The sequence below is a fragment of the Vicia villosa genome, unplaced genomic scaffold, assembly GCF_029867415.1.
Source record: "Vicia villosa cultivar HV-30 ecotype Madison, WI unplaced genomic scaffold, Vvil1.0 ctg.002117F_1_1, whole genome shotgun sequence".
In the NCBI taxonomy this organism is placed as follows: Eukaryota; Viridiplantae; Streptophyta; class Magnoliopsida; order Fabales; family Fabaceae; genus Vicia; species Vicia villosa.
In genome coordinates this window covers 61,232-78,386 of record NW_026705845.1, presented here as the reverse complement: position 1 = coordinate 78,386, position 17,155 = coordinate 61,232, and the positions used below count along the sequence as shown (strand labels likewise).

General features: G+C 44.7%; 1 protein-coding gene across 1 annotated transcript; it reads right to left on the bottom strand.

Moving 5' to 3' along the window:
- LOC131637939 (uncharacterized) lies at nucleotides 1–1,038 on the bottom strand. The gene is made up of 2 exons (XM_058908507.1): nucleotides 641–1,038; nucleotides 1–433 (listed from the first exon to the last, which is right to left on the bottom strand). Exons 1-2 carry the CDS (start codon nucleotides 1,036–1,038, stop codon nucleotides 1–3), a joined length of 831 nt encoding a protein of 276 aa, XP_058764490.1.
- Nucleotides 1,039–17,155: the final 16,117 nt, after the last annotated feature.

The following is a 17,155-nucleotide window of genomic DNA, read 5'->3' as shown; positions in this document are numbered from 1 at the left end:
TCAGAGACAAGGATGAACAGGTGACAAAGGATCGCCTTGTCCCATTCCTCTTCCTAGAATAATGGGTATGACTCTATCCGAATTAACAAGAACAGAATAATGCACCGAAGTTACACACATCAACAACCAATAGGTCCATCTCTCATCAAAGCTAAGGCGAAGCAGAATACCTCTTAGAAACCCCCAATCGACTCTGCCATAAGCTTTAATAATATCAATCTTTAACGCCAGATTAGCCATGTTACCATTCGTCTTCCTTTTCAAAGCATGAATAATTTTCGTAGCTCCCATAGTGTTATCAAGAATGGACCTCCCTTCAATGAAAGCCGATTGCTCCTTCGAAACACATTTATCCAAGACCAATTTCAGACGATTAGCTAGCAACTTGGCAACTAGCTCGTAGACAACATTGTAGAGAGATGATACGTAGGTCCTTCATTTCTTTTGGATTAGCACATTTAGGAATGAAACAAATATTAGTCTCATTAAGCTCTGATGGAAAATAACCTCTGGTCAACCACATAGAAGCTTCCTGGAAAATATCATCACCACATAAATTCCAAAAATGTTGGTAAAACGCCGGGTTGAACCCGTCGGGTCCCGGAGACTTATCCGGATGCATCTGTATAAGGCTTCATACAATTCAACTTTGGTAATTTGGGATAGCAGCTTATGATTATCATCATGCGTTATAACCGGTTGAATGCAATTCAAAAGCGGATCATACTCCCCCTGCTTTGCTTCAAACAACTCTTTAAAATAAGAATTTGCGATACGACATAGTCCCTCTTGATCTCTAGCCACAGCTCCTGTCTCATCAACAAGCATGTCTAACCTCTTAAAATTCTTCCTCACTGTAGTCGACATATGGAAAAACTTAGAATTCAATTCTCCATGTCGTAACCAATGAATTTTAGCTCTTTGTTTCCAGAAAATTTCCTTCTGAATCAAAATTTTGTTATACTCCCTCTGCGTCTCAAAGAATCTACTAGCAGCACCCTCATCATTTTCCAATCTCGCAGCTTCCATAGCTGCCATATGCAGAGAAAGATTGTGGCTCTTTTGATTATAACTTGCCTTATTCTAACTAGATAACTCCTTCGCACAATTACTAATATGTTGCATCACTCCATCATTTGCCTCAGCATTCCAACTGTAACTTCCCAATTTTCCTAAGCATGAAAATAATGCACATGAGAACTATTAGCACTTAAGAGTTGTTAAGAGAGATTAAAAAAAAGAAGTTGGTAGGAATTCAAGTATGTGGTTAGAAACTAACTAAGTGGCATATGGGTAAATACCACTTAGTTAGAGGGCATAATGTTCATTAACGATTATTTGCATGAGTCAAATAAGAGTATGTTGACCTATGAAATCATAATTTTGTAGAAAGGAGTAACTTAGAGGCAAGTAAAAAAAAGAAAGAACTCATGTCATCATCTTCATTTTCGTACTCCAAGAGCAGCCCTCACAAATCAAACCATAACTTTTTACTCGTAGCTCCGATTCAGGTAATTCTTGAAGTTCTGGAATCTACACAAAATTTCCTTAGATTTGATATATGATTTCATACTCATAGCTTCCTTATTGATGGAGATAAACGAGTTTGAAGTTTGGTGATTGATGCTGAAAATGGATAAAAGAGGGTTACGAGTGTGATGAGCTTGGAAGTGGAACTTTGATCAAGATGGAAGCTCAAGTGCAGCATGATTGTCAATTAAACCTCCATTGATGCAAGATGAGTTCCATAGATAGGAACTTGGGTAGGAATTGGTGGGGAAATTTCATGTTAAAGGGTTTAGTTGTGATCAATGTGATGCATGCATGCTTAAATAATGGGTTTTGAGAATTTTGGTAATATTTGACTCTTGCATGTTGATAATCTATGAATGCATGATGATATAACTTGTAAATAAGATCTTTTCCTGTTACGATATAAATATGTACAGGTTTAGAATGAATTGTTATGTTGAATGATATCAAATTTGGGAAGGGATTGAAGTTAGAACACTTCGGGACTGTTTTATACATGAAATATAGGTGTTTTTCAAGCTAAGATCGGTAGAAATCGATTACCCTGTGATGGAAATTGATTTCTGTTAAAAAATTGAATTTATGGGTATTTTGCGTGCAGGAAATCGATTATCCATATATGGAAATCGATTTCCTGAGACTGCGTTGGAAAAATAAATGCAGAATTTGAAAATAGCATAACTGGAGTTTCGTAACTCGGAATTAGGTGCCGTCAGAAGCGTTGGAAAGCTCTTCAAATGCTCTATTATGTAGTGAAGTAAGAGAATTGTTTTATGCAAAGGATTTTAGGGTAAACTTGATATCCTATCATGTATATATGATATGGTTACCACAGAGTCTTAATGGAAAATTTTCCAACTTCAGAAATTCATAACTTCCGACTCGTAGGTCTGTTTGACGTAGAGTTTATATCATTAGAAAGCTAGTAACATATATTATCTAGGAAAAATACCCTCGGTACCATATTGTTGCTCGTCCACGTATCTGACGCCCATTCAGATGAATGTGGTAAATAGAATTTTGTGAAATTTATCCCCAAGAGTAATTCAGTCCCGTAGAGGGAGCTGAATACCTCTGTTGTCCTTAGAGACTTGTGAAACCGTGTTGTAGAACATGATATGTAATATATGATCACTTGTATACTATTGGTATGAATATGTAGGAAATTTTTTAATGCTTTATGATGATAAATGCTATTATGGCTTGATGATATGTGTGACAATGATCACTTGATTTATGTTTGTTCTGATCGAAATTTCAGATATGATTATATGCATACTTGATGGGATTGATCTGGTGTATACTCATCATGTATGTTGTGATTTTTGTGCATTAACGAGTATGCAATGGGAATGATCTGGTGTATACTCATTGCGTATGTCGTCATCTTTATGTCCCCCTCCACGCGGGAATAATCTGGTGTATACTCATTGGTGGGAAGGGATAGTTGGGCATATTCACCGCTTTCAATGGGAATGATCTGGTGTATACTCATTGATCGGTGTGAGATACGTGGGTACTCGATGGGAATGATCTGGTGTATACTCATCGTGTTACCAAGGAAATGCTAGTGTTTGATGGGAATGATCTGGTGTATACTCATCATGTACTGAAAAAGTCATTTCCTCTAGCGGGAAAACATCGGATGTTGGTACATTGGGATTATGATACCATGTCGGTAAGATCACTCGTTTACTCGCCCCCTAGTGATGCCACATAGGCAATATCAATAGGCCCTCGCCAGTGGGTTGGTACAAACACGGTGACGTGGTTATACTAGCAACAACATACTTGTGTGTTGTTTGTGTGTTTGTTGTTATCTCATTGGTAAGTCATGGGACTTCCAATGGTGATATTGTCCATGTTGTGTATTTGTACCTGACCGTGAGAAAACCCTGGATCCACGGCGGATTCGTTTGATCGTATGAACCCTGTAGAACCGAGTGAACCCATAAGATAGGGGAACTCACTGAGATTTATTAATCTCACCCCAATTATCTTAATATTTTTCCAGGAACAGGTTAGAAGTAGAAGATTGCTAGGTGGCTCGTATTGAAGACCGTGAGCGAGTTGATGGCAGGAAAACCTTGACAAACGTTATCTTTCCACTGTGCAATGTTTTGGACAAGCTAATTTTATACACTTTATACTTAGAGTTGACTTGTATACGGTTTTTAATTCTTGTCATATTTCCGATTATGCATGTTTCTTGTACCATTTTAGCATCGCTAATATTATTCTAGACGTATATGTACGGGGCGTTACAGTTGGTATCAGAGCAGGTCGATTCTTGTCCCTGCCATGAAACATCATTAGCAATTCTCTTCTCCCTCATATGTGTGTGTTGCTAGCCTTATTTATACTATTATAGTATTCAGTTATTGAGCCTGATCACCTCATTAATTGTGTACGTGATAGATTGGATCAAGTTGGAGCCACCACGAGGATGCTTAAGAGTCGAAGCAAGTCGAGCTGAATGGTCGAAGTCGGTTAATTTAGGAGAATGTTGGGATTATCTGGCGTTAGAGGAGAAATTGTCACAAAATAGTTGACAACCCGACTGTCGTGACAAGGTCTGAGACGATTGGAAGTTCCAAGATTTCGATTGGACGGAGTAGACCTTCTCTCGATCTTGGTAGTAGTGAAGGAAATCCATGAAGCACCTGAGTAGGAATGTAGTAAGGGAATTCTACGATGGAGTTGAGCTTGAAGTAGTTAAGACTTAGCTAAACGATCATGGTGCTAGTGGAAGAGAAGACTAGAGAACCAATAAGATGGAAGACTTTTGGGAGTTTGGACAGAGATATTAGATTTTTCTAGTTACTCTGGCCTGGGAGGTACTTGGATGGATAAGGTGTTACACCTTGACTCGTTACGGTGTACCTTAAGGAGTGTGTGACTACCTATTTAAGGGATTGGTGGAACGAGTGGAAGTGATAATCTTCATTTGGGAAATCTTGGGTACCTATTTTTGTGAAAGGATCTACTGCATCTCCTTGTTATTCTGACATGCATGAGTCCTAGAACTACGCTAGGCGGCAACTGAATGGATGGATATGCAGAGTGTCGTAAACCATATTCCCTGCTAGTTGTTATTCATTTAATCTCAAGTGAAGCCGTAGAACTACGTTAGGTGTTGGGTACTTAGGTGAATTGAACTAGTGGTTATCTACAGGCATCGGTGAGCTGACCACAACATGTAATTGTTGTTTGTAACTGTTCTGGACCAGCCCAATCCAGTCAATTGGGCCATTCCCGCCTTCGGCCCAGTACGCGTCGGATCACGTATATGGCGGTTTCCGCCCGATCAGACCGGGAAAACTTGCCAAGCACTCGACCACGAGGACCCCTCGTGCTCGGAAAACAACCAGTCCACGCGTCTCCTAAATATCCGCCCAGAAGGAGGAGTCCAATCCGCTCAAAAACACCTTATAAATAGCCCTCTACATACAGAGGGCAAGGTAATCTTTTCTTACCCAAAAAACCCTATTACTTTGTTGTACCTTGTGGAATACATACTTACTTTGGCATCGGAGTGCCTTGCAGGTACAACCCCTTTTCCACCTTCATCATCCCGAACTTCAAGCCTTCGTTGTTGCCGGTCATCTAATCTGCTCGGTAAGATCAGTGGCGCCGTCTGTGGGAAATCTAGCTCCCCCGTTCCTTTTTCTTGCACCTTCTTGATCCATTCTTGCCACCTGCAAGAACCCAGGAACCAAAGCTTTAGTCAAATCATTACTCATGACCGGTAATAACGAAGATCCCTAGTCATTCGACGCTGCAAATATCAAGAAGAACGACCTCTCCATCGCTCCTCCTTCTAGAAATACCGTCCCTCGAGACGGTATCACAGCGTCCCCCTTCCCTAAAGATCTCCAAGATGATCAATCTCATCGTTTCGAAGATACAAGCGGGAAGGGCAACCACAAAGAAAGTCTGGGCAACCCTCTCCTCTCCAAAGGACACCTCCTCAAGACCAGACCATAAACACTGTTCTAGCTGCTCTTGCCCAGACCAATGCGCTCTTACAACAACAAAGTAGCTGAATCAGAGCCCTCGAGCAAAAGTGCCGCTCAAGAACTCCCCCCAATCACAAAACTCGTTCTCGACGCGAAGTGGTCACCAAGAAACGCCCATGTTCCCCTTCTCCCAGGGAGAAGGAAAATCCCTCTTCCAAGAAAGGGTCGAGCGATCATCATTCCCGACACCGTTCATAGTCCCCTCGGCCAAGAAGGAAATCCAGATCACCCCCAGCCAAGCACGACGACGACCAGAGGCGACGCAGGCGTAGCCAGAGCCGATCTTTTTCTCCCTCCACAGGCGACGACGAAGAAGAGCGCCATGGTCCTCTATCCCAAGCAATCTTAGAGGCTCCCCTGTCAACCGGTCTCGAAAACCCCCCTCCACTAGGGACCTACGACGGGACCACCGATCCGGACGAGCATATTGAGAACATCGACGCCCTTCTCGACTATAGAGGAGTTCCCGGTGCCATTAAATGCCGTTTGTTCCCGACCACCCTGCGAAAAGGAGCCATGACCTGGTATAAGAGTTTGCCCGGCAAATCCATCACATCATGGAGGGTGCTCGGAAAACTTTTTTCCAGACATTTTACGGCCTCCCGAAGACACCCAAAGTCAGAAGCCTCCTTGGAAGCCATTATCCAAGGAAAGGACGAGTCTCTACGGGCGTACATAGAAAGATTCAATAAGGAAGCCGTACAGGTATCCACCACTGCCCATATGAAGAAGTTTTTGCTCGAGCGCGGCCTCCGACCACGCTCGGACTTTGCTAAAGCCGTCGGAATTGAAACTCCGGCAACTCTTGACGAATTCTTTCTCAAAGCCCAAGCCTACATACAGTATAAGGAGAAAGAAGCCGCCCACGCCGTCCGCAATTCCAGGCACGAAGAGAGCAGTAAAAATGCACGGCAAGATGAGTCTCGTCGAGGAACTGACAAAAAGAAGAATGATAAGACTCGAGACCCCAAGGACTGCAAAACCCCTGCGGGAAAATTCCGAGAGTACACCCCGCTGAACGCTTCAAGGGCGCGCATCTTGAACGAATACGCAAACGCCGAGTTTCAGACGGGCAAGGTCCGGTTCCCGAAGAGCATGCCTGCCCGGCCAAACGTTGATAAATCGAAATTCTACCGATTCCACAAAGGCCACGGGCACAACACCGAGGATTGCATCCATCTTAAGGATGCCATAGAGTTATTAATCAGGGAGGGACATCTAAGCAGTATGCGAAGAAGCAGGAGACCGCTAGAGAAGCTAAACCAGTCACCGAAGAAAAACCGGCAGAAGATACGCTCGCCATGCAAGTGGCCTTGAGCGTTACCAGGCCGGAAGATTTTTACCTCCCTGACTGGGCCAACACAGCAACCACCTATTCCTCCCACAACGCATGGGAGAGGTTCCCGTCTGCAATGGTTATATCCGGCGGGGGTTTCAGCAAACTGACCGTCGGATCCGTAAAACGCAAGTTCGACGAGCTAATCTCGGCCAGCGCGAACGTAGCCTCGACTTTCGACCACGCCAAAAGCAGTCCTTCCTCAATATCTTTCTATAAAGAAGAGTTGCCCGGAGGAGCACCCAACGCGACCATCCCACTCCTCATCCGAGCCCGGATGGCTAATTTTGATGTGCGACGCATATTGGTCGACCAGGGAAGTTCAGTGGACATCATGTACTCCCAATTGTTCAAAACATTGCAGCTGAACGACAATCACCTTACCCCATACGTAGGGTCGGATTTACAAGGATTCAATGGCACAGTAACCAAGCCGTGGGGATTCGTGGAACTCATAGTTTCGATCGGGTCGGCAGAGGCCACCAGGGCAGTGAAAGTCCAATTTCTGGTCATCGACTGCCCATCAATATACCAATGCATCCTCGGACGTCCCACTCTGGCCGAACTAATCGCGGTCCCCTCAACCGTACACCTCAAGTTCAAATACTATTCAACCAAAGGACAAGTAGCAACACTCAATGGCGACATCGAAGCAGCCAGGAGGTGTTTCGAAGCCTCCGCCAAGGGCCTGAGCGCGATAAAGACACAAGCCCAAGAGAAGACTGCGACCAGCACTACTTCAGAAGGGATCCTCCGGCCAATTCCTGACGGAGAATTTGAACTCGTGGCCCTCGGAGAAGATCCGACCAGGGGAGTCAAAATTGGATCAGACCTGCCAGACCTGGCCAAAAGACAACTCAAAGCTTGCCTCCGTGAAAATGCCGACCTATTCGCTTGGAGCGCTGTAGAGATGCCCGAACTCGACCCAGAAGTGGCTTGTCATCACCTGACCATCGACCCTGCCTGCAAGGCCGTCGCTCAGAGGAGAAGAAAACAATCACCAGAAAAAACGGCTGCGGCTGAACTAGCTGTAAAAGACCTCCTAGAGGCCAAGTTTATATCTGAGGCCAAATACACTACTTGGCTCTCCAATGTTGTACTTGTTAAAAAATCAAATGGAAAATGGCGCATGTGCACCGACTACACCGATCTTAATAGGGCTTGCCCAAAAGATGCTTATCCTCTCCCTAACATAGATAAACTAGTCGATAACTCTACCGGTTTTAAATTACTTTCATTTATGGACGCATATTCTGGGTATAATCTAATACCCAGGGCTAAAACAGACAAGAAATACACGGCCTTCATGACTGAATCGGGCAATTATTACTACAACGTAATGCCCTTTGGTCTGAAGAACGCTGGTGCGACTTACCAGCGCATGATGAACAAAGTATTTTGAGTAGAGATAGGCGATATGCTCAATGTTTATATGGACGATATGATCGTCAAATCCCAAAAGGAAACCGATCATGTCGCCCACCTTAAAAAGGTTTTCGAGCAAGCCCGAAAGTGTAAAATGAGATTCAATCCGGAAAAATGCACATTCGGAGTCCGCGCAGGAAAATTCCTCAGTTTTTACTTAACAAAGAGGAATCGAAGCCAACCCGGACAAATGCAGGGCTTTCTCGGATTTGCCCACTCCAAATTCAAAGAAGTCAATCCAAACCTTGAACGGCATGCTCACGTCACTATCCAGGTTCGTGGCCAAATCCGCGCAGCATGCCCTGCCACTATTCAAACTCCTGCGCAAAGAAACTGCATTCGAATGGACGGAAGAGTGCGAACGCACCCTCTCCCACCTCAAGCGGGCCCTATCTAGCCCGCCAGTTTTATCTAGGCCGGAAGCTGGAGAAATCTTGTACCTCTATCTCGCCGTATCCACCGAGGCCGTCAGCGTGACCTTGATACGAGAAATCCCGGAAGGCCAGAAGCCCATTTACTTCACTAGCAAAGCACTCCAGGGTCCCGAGATCAGATATCAACAAATCGAAAAGGTCGGGCTCGCGTTAATAACCGCAGCCCGAAGACTCAGACACTATTTCCTAGCATATACCATAGTCGTGCGAACCGAGTAACCCGTAAAACAATTACTTGCACGCCCCGACATGGCCGGAAGAATGCTCCGGTGGTCGTTGGAACTTGCGGAGTTTGACATCAAATACGAAGGAAGAAAAGCCCTTAAAGCCCAGGTCTTGGCAGATTTCGTGGCCGAAATGGCCTTCCCCGAAACAACAAACAACAACGCCCGAAGATGGACCTTGTATGTGGACGGTGCTTCAAGCTCAACCGGCAGCGGAGCAGGGATCATTCTTGAAAATGGAGAAGGAACCCTCATAGAGGTATCCCTTTCACCATCATTCCCGACATACAACAACCAAGCAGAATATGAGGCCCTGCGCCTCGCAAAATGACTTATAAGCCGAAGACGTTGAGGTATTCACCGACTCTCAACTGGTCGCATCCCATATCTCGGGCGAATATCAGGTTAAAAGCGAAGCCCTCGCCGAATACCTGACCCTCGTGAAAGAAAGGCTGGCCCGATTCAGGAGCTCCAAAGTAAAACACATCCCAAGGGAACACAACGCGCGGGTAGACGTCCTATCAAAACTGGCGAGCACAAGAAAGAAGGGAGGTAACAAATCCGTAATCCAGGAGATATTGCCATAACCCAGTACCGAGACCTCATATTCCTTCTCACTCGTAAGCGCAATTGGGGACGCGTCCTGCTGGATGACCGCCGTATACAATTACTTAACAAGTGGCCTCTTGCCCGCCGATCCGAAAGAGGCCTCCACCATCCGAAGACGAGCTTGCTCGTACGTCTTAGTCAAAAATGGCCTCTACCGGCGAGGATTTTCCATACCTCTCCTCAAATGTATAGACGAGGGCACAGTCCCCCACATACTCCGAGAGATACACGAAGGAATCAATTCCGAACATCTAGGAGGAAGATCACTCGCTCGGAAGGCTCTCCGAGCAGGCTACTATTGACCGACGATGCAAGACGACGCCAAAGAATACGTTAAGAAATGCGACAAATACTAATGTTTCGGGGACATGCACCTCGCGCCCCCCAACGAACTCAAATCCTTATCGTCTCCCTGGCCATTCGCATGGTGGGGGATGGATCTCCTCGGTCCGTTCGTGATCGGAAGCAATCAGAACAAGTATCTCATAGTTGCGGTCGACTATTTTACAAAGTGGATCGAGGCCGAGCCACTGGCCAAAATCACATCCTTGAACTTACTCCGCTTCTACAAAAGAAACATCCTCGCCCGATTCAAGGTACCATTAGCTATCATCACAGACAACGGCACCCAGTTCACAGACGAGCGCTTCCAAGAATTCGTCACGAAATTAGGTACGAAGCAACATTTCGCGTTAGTCGAGCACCCATAAACAAACGGGCAAACAGAGGCCGCCAACAGAGTAATTTTGAGGGGCCTCAAAAGAAGACTAGACGAAATAAAAAGGGGATGGGTAGAAGAGCTGCACAGCGTCCTATGGGCTTATTTCACCACCCCACATTCCACTATCGGGGAGACCCCCTTCCGACTGACCTACGGAACAGAGGCCGTGATCCCCATCGAAATACATGTGCCCTCTAGACGTATCTAAGAGCCACTCGAGACAGAGGGCAACGCCGAGGCAATCAGGGAAGAACTCGACCTGGTCGAAGAAATTCGCACTAGGGCCGCTCTACGCGAAGCTTCACTTAAGCAAAAAATCGCCCTAAGACATGACGCTAAGGTCATTAAACGGGAATTTAAAATAAACAGCCTAGTACTAAAAAGAAACCACAAAGATTCCCGAGAAGGCAAACTGGCCGCGAATTGGGAAGGCCCCTATCGTGTCTGTAGCAACCTGCCCTAAAAATGAAGGTTTAGAGTCGCCACCTATTCAGAAGGGCGAATAGGAAACCCTACGCAGTTTAGAGACTCGGGGTAAGTTATTATAATCAGGTCGAGGGAAGGTGTTAGGCACCCTCAACCCTTTCCTATTGGCTTTGAATCTAAGGGTCAAGTTTATGGCTAAAATATTCAGGTTTAATAGCTAAAGAATTGAATAGGGGAAAATTGAGATTTTAGGGAGGGGGACTCGCCTTGGTTATCCAAGTGCCTACGTATCTCCTTAGGGAGAATCAGAGTCAACGTAGTTCGGGCACAAGGTTGTACGCCTTAGAATTTGATATGAATGTATTTGAAGGTATTTTGAGTTACCTTGTCATAGATTTAAAAATCGCAGTATTTGCAGGGATGAAAATCCGTAGTGTCGTGGTTTAGTGTTTTAACGTTTTGGGCGTACAACCCTGATTTGATATGGCACCGTTAGATGCGGTGACCAATAGATTTGGTCAGTATAGCTAACGGATTATGGGGCATTGTTGGTTACTCAGATCGATAGATTGATCGTCGCGGGCAGCAAATTAAAATGTATTTTAATTTGTGTATTTTTATCTCTCGTCTAATGCGACTAATAGTTTTAGTCGGGTCGAGGAGGGAATTGATAGAATTAGTTAAATTTATATTATCAAACGAATTAGATTCGATTATTAATAAATAAATTAAATGATAAAAATTTATTTCTCGTCTAATGCGACTAATAGATTTAGTCGGTTCGAGGAGAAAATTAGATTAAATCACCAAAAGAAAACAAACAATTAACAATTAAAAATTTACAAATTTAATTAGTTAAGTTTTATTATTGATTTTTAGTGCAGGAGGTGTATTTTGTTCAGGAGTGACAAATTAGGATGTGTTTATAGTAAAAAGCCAAGCCCATTAGAATTAGAGATTCGTTGGGATCAGGTGCTGCGCAGGCTTATGGAATTTGGTGTGCTACAGAGATCTGAATGGTCACGATTTACTGATTCGATCTGAACAGCCTGCACGCGTGGTTGGAAGAGGGTGTATGAGAGGAAGAGCGCACTGGATCACGTCCAGGTACGCCAACAGATGGCCATAGTTTGGCCACGTGTTGATCATCCAACGGCCCAGGCGTGTTTAATCACCAAAAACCAAATCTCAACTTCATAATTCTGGGTTTGTTCTCTCTCTATCCTCGTCTCTCTCTCTCTCTCTAATCTCTCTCGTTCTCTCACTCAAGCAAACCCAGCAAACAAAACCCAGAAGAACAAGCTTCCGGCCACCGCTCAGACCCTTATTCCCACCGTGTACCACCGCCAGTGCCACCCTACACCACCGTGAATTCGCCACAAAAACCCAGATAACCGATGAATGTTCATCGAAACATTCATCTCCCAACCCAGAACCATTCGAACCCTTAGAACCCTATGTTAAACATGAAGAACCCTAAGCCCCAATCAATTTCCAGAAACGCAATCGAGAACTCAATTGAACATTCAATCACAAGTTTGAACCCTAAGCTAAGTGATCTTTTGTGTTTACCTCTTTCTCTTCGATTTCTGGAACGTGTGTGCTCCAATCCCCCTTCTGATCTCCTTTTTTTCTTCTTTGTTCGCAGGTATAGGATGGAGATCCAAGGCTTGAAGTGTTCGTCTTTGCGGCGGCGCCAATCTCCCGAATCCCCCCTTCTTCTAATTTCTTCTTCTCATTTTATAGTCTTAGGGTTAGTTTTTAAGTTAGGAAATTAGAGATTAGGATTGTTATCAATTCCAGATTCGATTGTGTTTAGTTTTGATTCCCATTGTAATTGATATTTGATTTCTGTCTAATAAAAAAATTTGATTTGATTTTGTTAAGTTTAGATTCAGATTTCGTTTTGCTAAGATTTGATTTTGATTTGCATTTGTTAATTACTGATTGAAGATTGCTTTAGATCTGGGCCTGGGTAGAAACAAAGATTTCTTAGGGTTTGTGTGTTGGCAGCGGCGCCGCTGGCTGGAGAAGATGAACAGGGTTTACCCCCTAGTTGACTCGGTCAACACCATTAATAAAAATAATTTTAATAATTAATGATTTCAAAATAATGTTTTATTTTAACTAAACACATTAATTTAATTAACATTTTTAGCAAATTAGTAAAAACAAATTAAACTATGTATATGTGTGTTATTTTTATTTTAAATCAAAATAGATCATTAAATCGAAATTTGATAGATTAAAGGACCTGTTCTGATGGGCCATAAATATGTAACAACACACTCCTATTTTGAATATACCCCCCTTTCTTAACAATAGTATATATCTAATCCATAATAAAAACCTTATTAACTAATATAAATGAAAAATAATTGGGCCCAAGCGAATTGGATCTCCAATATTTGCTATTGACACCTTTATTTTGTTTTAATCAATTTATAAGGGAATTTTATAAGAGAGCGAGTTTAATAATAGGCATATTAAACCCTATGGCTCTTAATTTTTAATACCCTTAATAAATTAAAACGGGAATTGCATCGGGTAAATTTTGGGGTATGACAGTGTCCGCGCAAGGACAGCAAATGGGGCATACTACCTGGAAAACTTGCAAGGAGAAGAACTCGCTCGACCCTGGAACGCTGAGAAGTTAAAACAATATTACAGCTGAAAAGGTGCGGCCCGGTACGAGCCGAGCGCCTCTAACTGAAACAAAACAACGGGAGCCCGCTCTCTTAGTCGAGCAGACTCTTTGTTCTTCGAGGGGCCCTAAATACAGGACATCCCCGTCGTAAACACGTACCATGATGGCAAAATACCCCGCTCGCGAAGGGACCGTTCACGCCATGAGCCCCGGAGCTCAATACAACGAAATCCGAGACTCACCATATGCCAGGTACACGTCCCCGGCAATCGACCACAGTTCCACACACTGGGCGATCAATACGTTATAAGTCGAGCAAATCTTCATATAATGCAACATAAATACACAAAGGAACAACAACAGTGTTTTATTCATCCATTCATGAAAAATTACAAAACAAACAATTGAAAAGAAAACACTTCATTCCTCCCGATTGGCAAATTCCTCCGAGTGAACGTATTGATACCAATCTTCATCCCACTCGGTCTCGGAACCATCCGCGTCAATCACGACTCTCACACCAGTCTCCCGAGCACGAGCATCTGAACTCAAAGAACCACGAGAGCGAGAAGCAGAGCCGGTCGAAGCCTGCTTCTTCTCCTTCACCTTTTTTACTCCACGGGAACACGAGGTTGAGGATACCTTCTTCTTGTTAGCTCCACCCATGCCTGCGAGAAGTGAAGAAAGAGAGGTCCATAAGACCTCCTTTTATAGGGGAAGAAGGGAAACAACAATATCGGGAAGTGAACAAAGACATAAAGAGAAAATATGTTGGGAACCAATAAACACGTTTCCCAAAAAACGCATGCGCACAAGTTTCAAAGAAAACGAAACATAAGTGTTAAAAACTAAGTACGTTAAATAAAAACGGGCAAAAAAACCCGCAAATGTGCCCAACTACGGCCATCTAGGCCGAGCTGGTTAATGTGCATACAAGATTAAAATGGGGGGCATACCCCCAAAAAATAACAACATTTCAAAATACGGGCGCGCAGGCCCCACACTTAGACACAAAAAGAAAATCTTCAAACACCTTCCTCGACTGAGACCTTCTACCACCAACTCCACCCCCGGATTCTTCAATTTAAATTGGGCCACAGTGGAGTGATAGGTATCCTCGGAAGCCGCCACACAATCGCTCCCTAAGACTCTGATATATTGAATCAATTCTGCCCGGGTTAAAAGAGCCCTCTCTTCTTCCGACTCATCCTCAGCAGAAGTCTGAGAACGACGAAGAGAGGTCTCTCTAACCGAGGAAGACAACATTGTTCCATACAGAGTCCTAGAGAGAAAGGTGTATTGACCTTGCAGGTCCACCAGAGCACCCTCCTTTTCGCTCAGCCGAGCCTTCACAACATCCAGTTCTTCACCCTGTCCCTTCAGCAGCTGGTCCTTCTCCTCAAAGGCAGAGGCCTTCATCCTAACTTGCTCCTGAAGCAACCTCGCGGCCTCCGCTGACAAAGGCGCTGAACGGGCATAGAGAGTGGCCATCTCCAGAAGCCGGACTATAGCCGAAGCATCCTGCACAAGGAACCTCTGACGAACAGAAGGCTCTAAACGTCAATGTGCAGAGATTCAGCATGCGGAATAGTCAAAGAAGGTCCACGTTCGAAGAATCTAGGCTGGAGAAAGCACGAAGGAAGGGTGAAGATATTAGCAGTCTCTTCCTGGGTAAGATCCACGACTTCAGTCCTCTAACGCTTGCGGCAGACCAAGGCGTCCGGATCAGGCTGTGGGCGGAGGGGAGAAGGAAGCACCGTAACTGGCCTCAAAGATTCATCTTGATCGGAATTCCTCAGGGGGGAACCAGCAACACCAACAGAGGAGGAGGAAGCACCCAAACCCGCAACCGGGGACCTTTGCACAGCTGCCAACCGAGGACCGACACTTTTCTTAACAATCCCTTTCAACTTGCTGGCTTGCCTAAGCATCCGGTCATGACGGGCACGATCCATTGACTCTGCAAAAAGAAAAAGAAAAACGTAAGAAATCTGCCCCTCATAAAACCAGTGAGAAAGGAAGCTACTAAAACAACAGAGTTAAAATAAAAGACGGAACAAAATAAAAAAGGGTGGTACCCAAATAAGCAAACGCTCCCTCATCGGTACCCCCAGCTAGAAGCTCCTTAATTCTAATCACCCCAGGCTCTCTGATCGGCTCCCCGTCATCGCCAATGACCGGTATCCCCGAGCGGTCCACTTTGGCAACAACGGGAAGACCCTGCATGAACCGCTGAAGAACAGCATAATCCCTTCGAGCATCATCGTCCAAATCAGAAAGCCTGGTGATGTATTGGTCGGTCCCATATCTGAAGTGATCCCGTGACCTGAAAAACCTAAACTTATACAGACGAGAGGTGACGGGCTCCCCAATGTCATTAAGCACCGGACGACCATGGACATCTAGAGTTGGCACGCGATCAAAGACACTTTCCAGAGCTTCCCGAGAGTGAGGACGAATGAGGAAGAACCGAGACTTATAACCCTTCAAAGAGTCAGAATAAGACTTAAAAACTTTTTTGGACTGCTTTAGAGACACCCATCTGTAACGGCCATCCTTCACCGTACGCTGAACATAAAATATATGAAAGAACAGAGAGAGCGTCGCCCCTATCTTCAAATGCGCACAAACCAATTCAAAGGCCCGGATAAAAGCAATTGAATTAGGGTGAAGCAGTCCAGGAGCCACCTCCAAATGGTTAAGCACCGCCACTTGGAATTCAGAGAAGGGGGCACGAAAACCCATTTCCCGGAACACCACCTCGTACATGGGAATTAAATCCGGGGTGTACACATCACAGATCCAGTCGTCTTCGGCCGGAATCAGAACCGACCAACCTTCGCCCACCTCGGTAAAAATATCAGAGTCATCCTCCACAAAATATCTCTCTATGTCCAGTGCCTCCTGGTGCACCCAGGCCCGCTGAGGCGCCTCTTGCCGGGCCGGAGGGGTTGAGGACGACGGGTCCGACGCCATCGGACGAGTTTCATCGGTCATTTTCATCTGAAACATAGGAGAGAACAGTGAATTTGACAATTAAATCAAATCCACCCTTCCACCATCGTGCAGAGTGAAAGGGCACATCAACGGCCCATAGAACAAATGAACCACGTCCTTGCCCCTCCACAAACACAAATTCCGAGCCAGACAAAGTTCGCGCCCGGGAAAAGGGCAAAAACGCATAACATCTAACTATGACGCACACATACGAAGAGAAAACACCAAAAGCATAAGCAAACGTCTATCGACGGTACAAAAAGCTGGAATCTAAAGATAAACTCAGCAAAACGCTGCCGTGGACGACGGAGAAACCTCCTATCTCCGCCATACACAACTACATTCATCATCTATCCTCATCAAAAGTCTTCCTAAAAACCTACCCTAACCACATGCAATCGGTTCTAAACATTGATCGAAGCATAAAAATACAGAACGTAAGGATTAAAAGGTAACTTACAGGTACGGTTTTGATGAAAGATTGAAGAATCTGTAACAAACACCACTGCAAGAAGAAAGGCCGGCGAAGAGAGAACGAAGAGACTGAAACTTGAAAAGTTTGGAAAGATGAGGGGTTCTGCTATTTATAAGAGGCATAAGGCACCACGCGCGCCGCATGTGCTATACTCTTCGGAGGAATGGAAATCATTAACCGTATAGCCTAGGGAATAGATTAGCCATCATTCTCATTAAATGCGACACACCCCCTATCAAATTTTTTGAAAGGACACGCTTCCTTACTCCCGGCCTAACCCTTCTTCTCCCCGGAAACGCACGGCTTACC

Coding starts and splice junctions, on each gene's coding strand:
- LOC131637939 (XM_058908507.1), bottom strand. CDS start 1,038: ATGGCAGCTATGGAAGCTGCGAGATTGGAAAATGATGAGGGTGCTGCT. Junction 434..640: donor CAAATTACCAAAGTTGAATT/GTATGAAGCCTT, acceptor AAAGAAATGAAG/GACCTACGTATCATCTCTCT.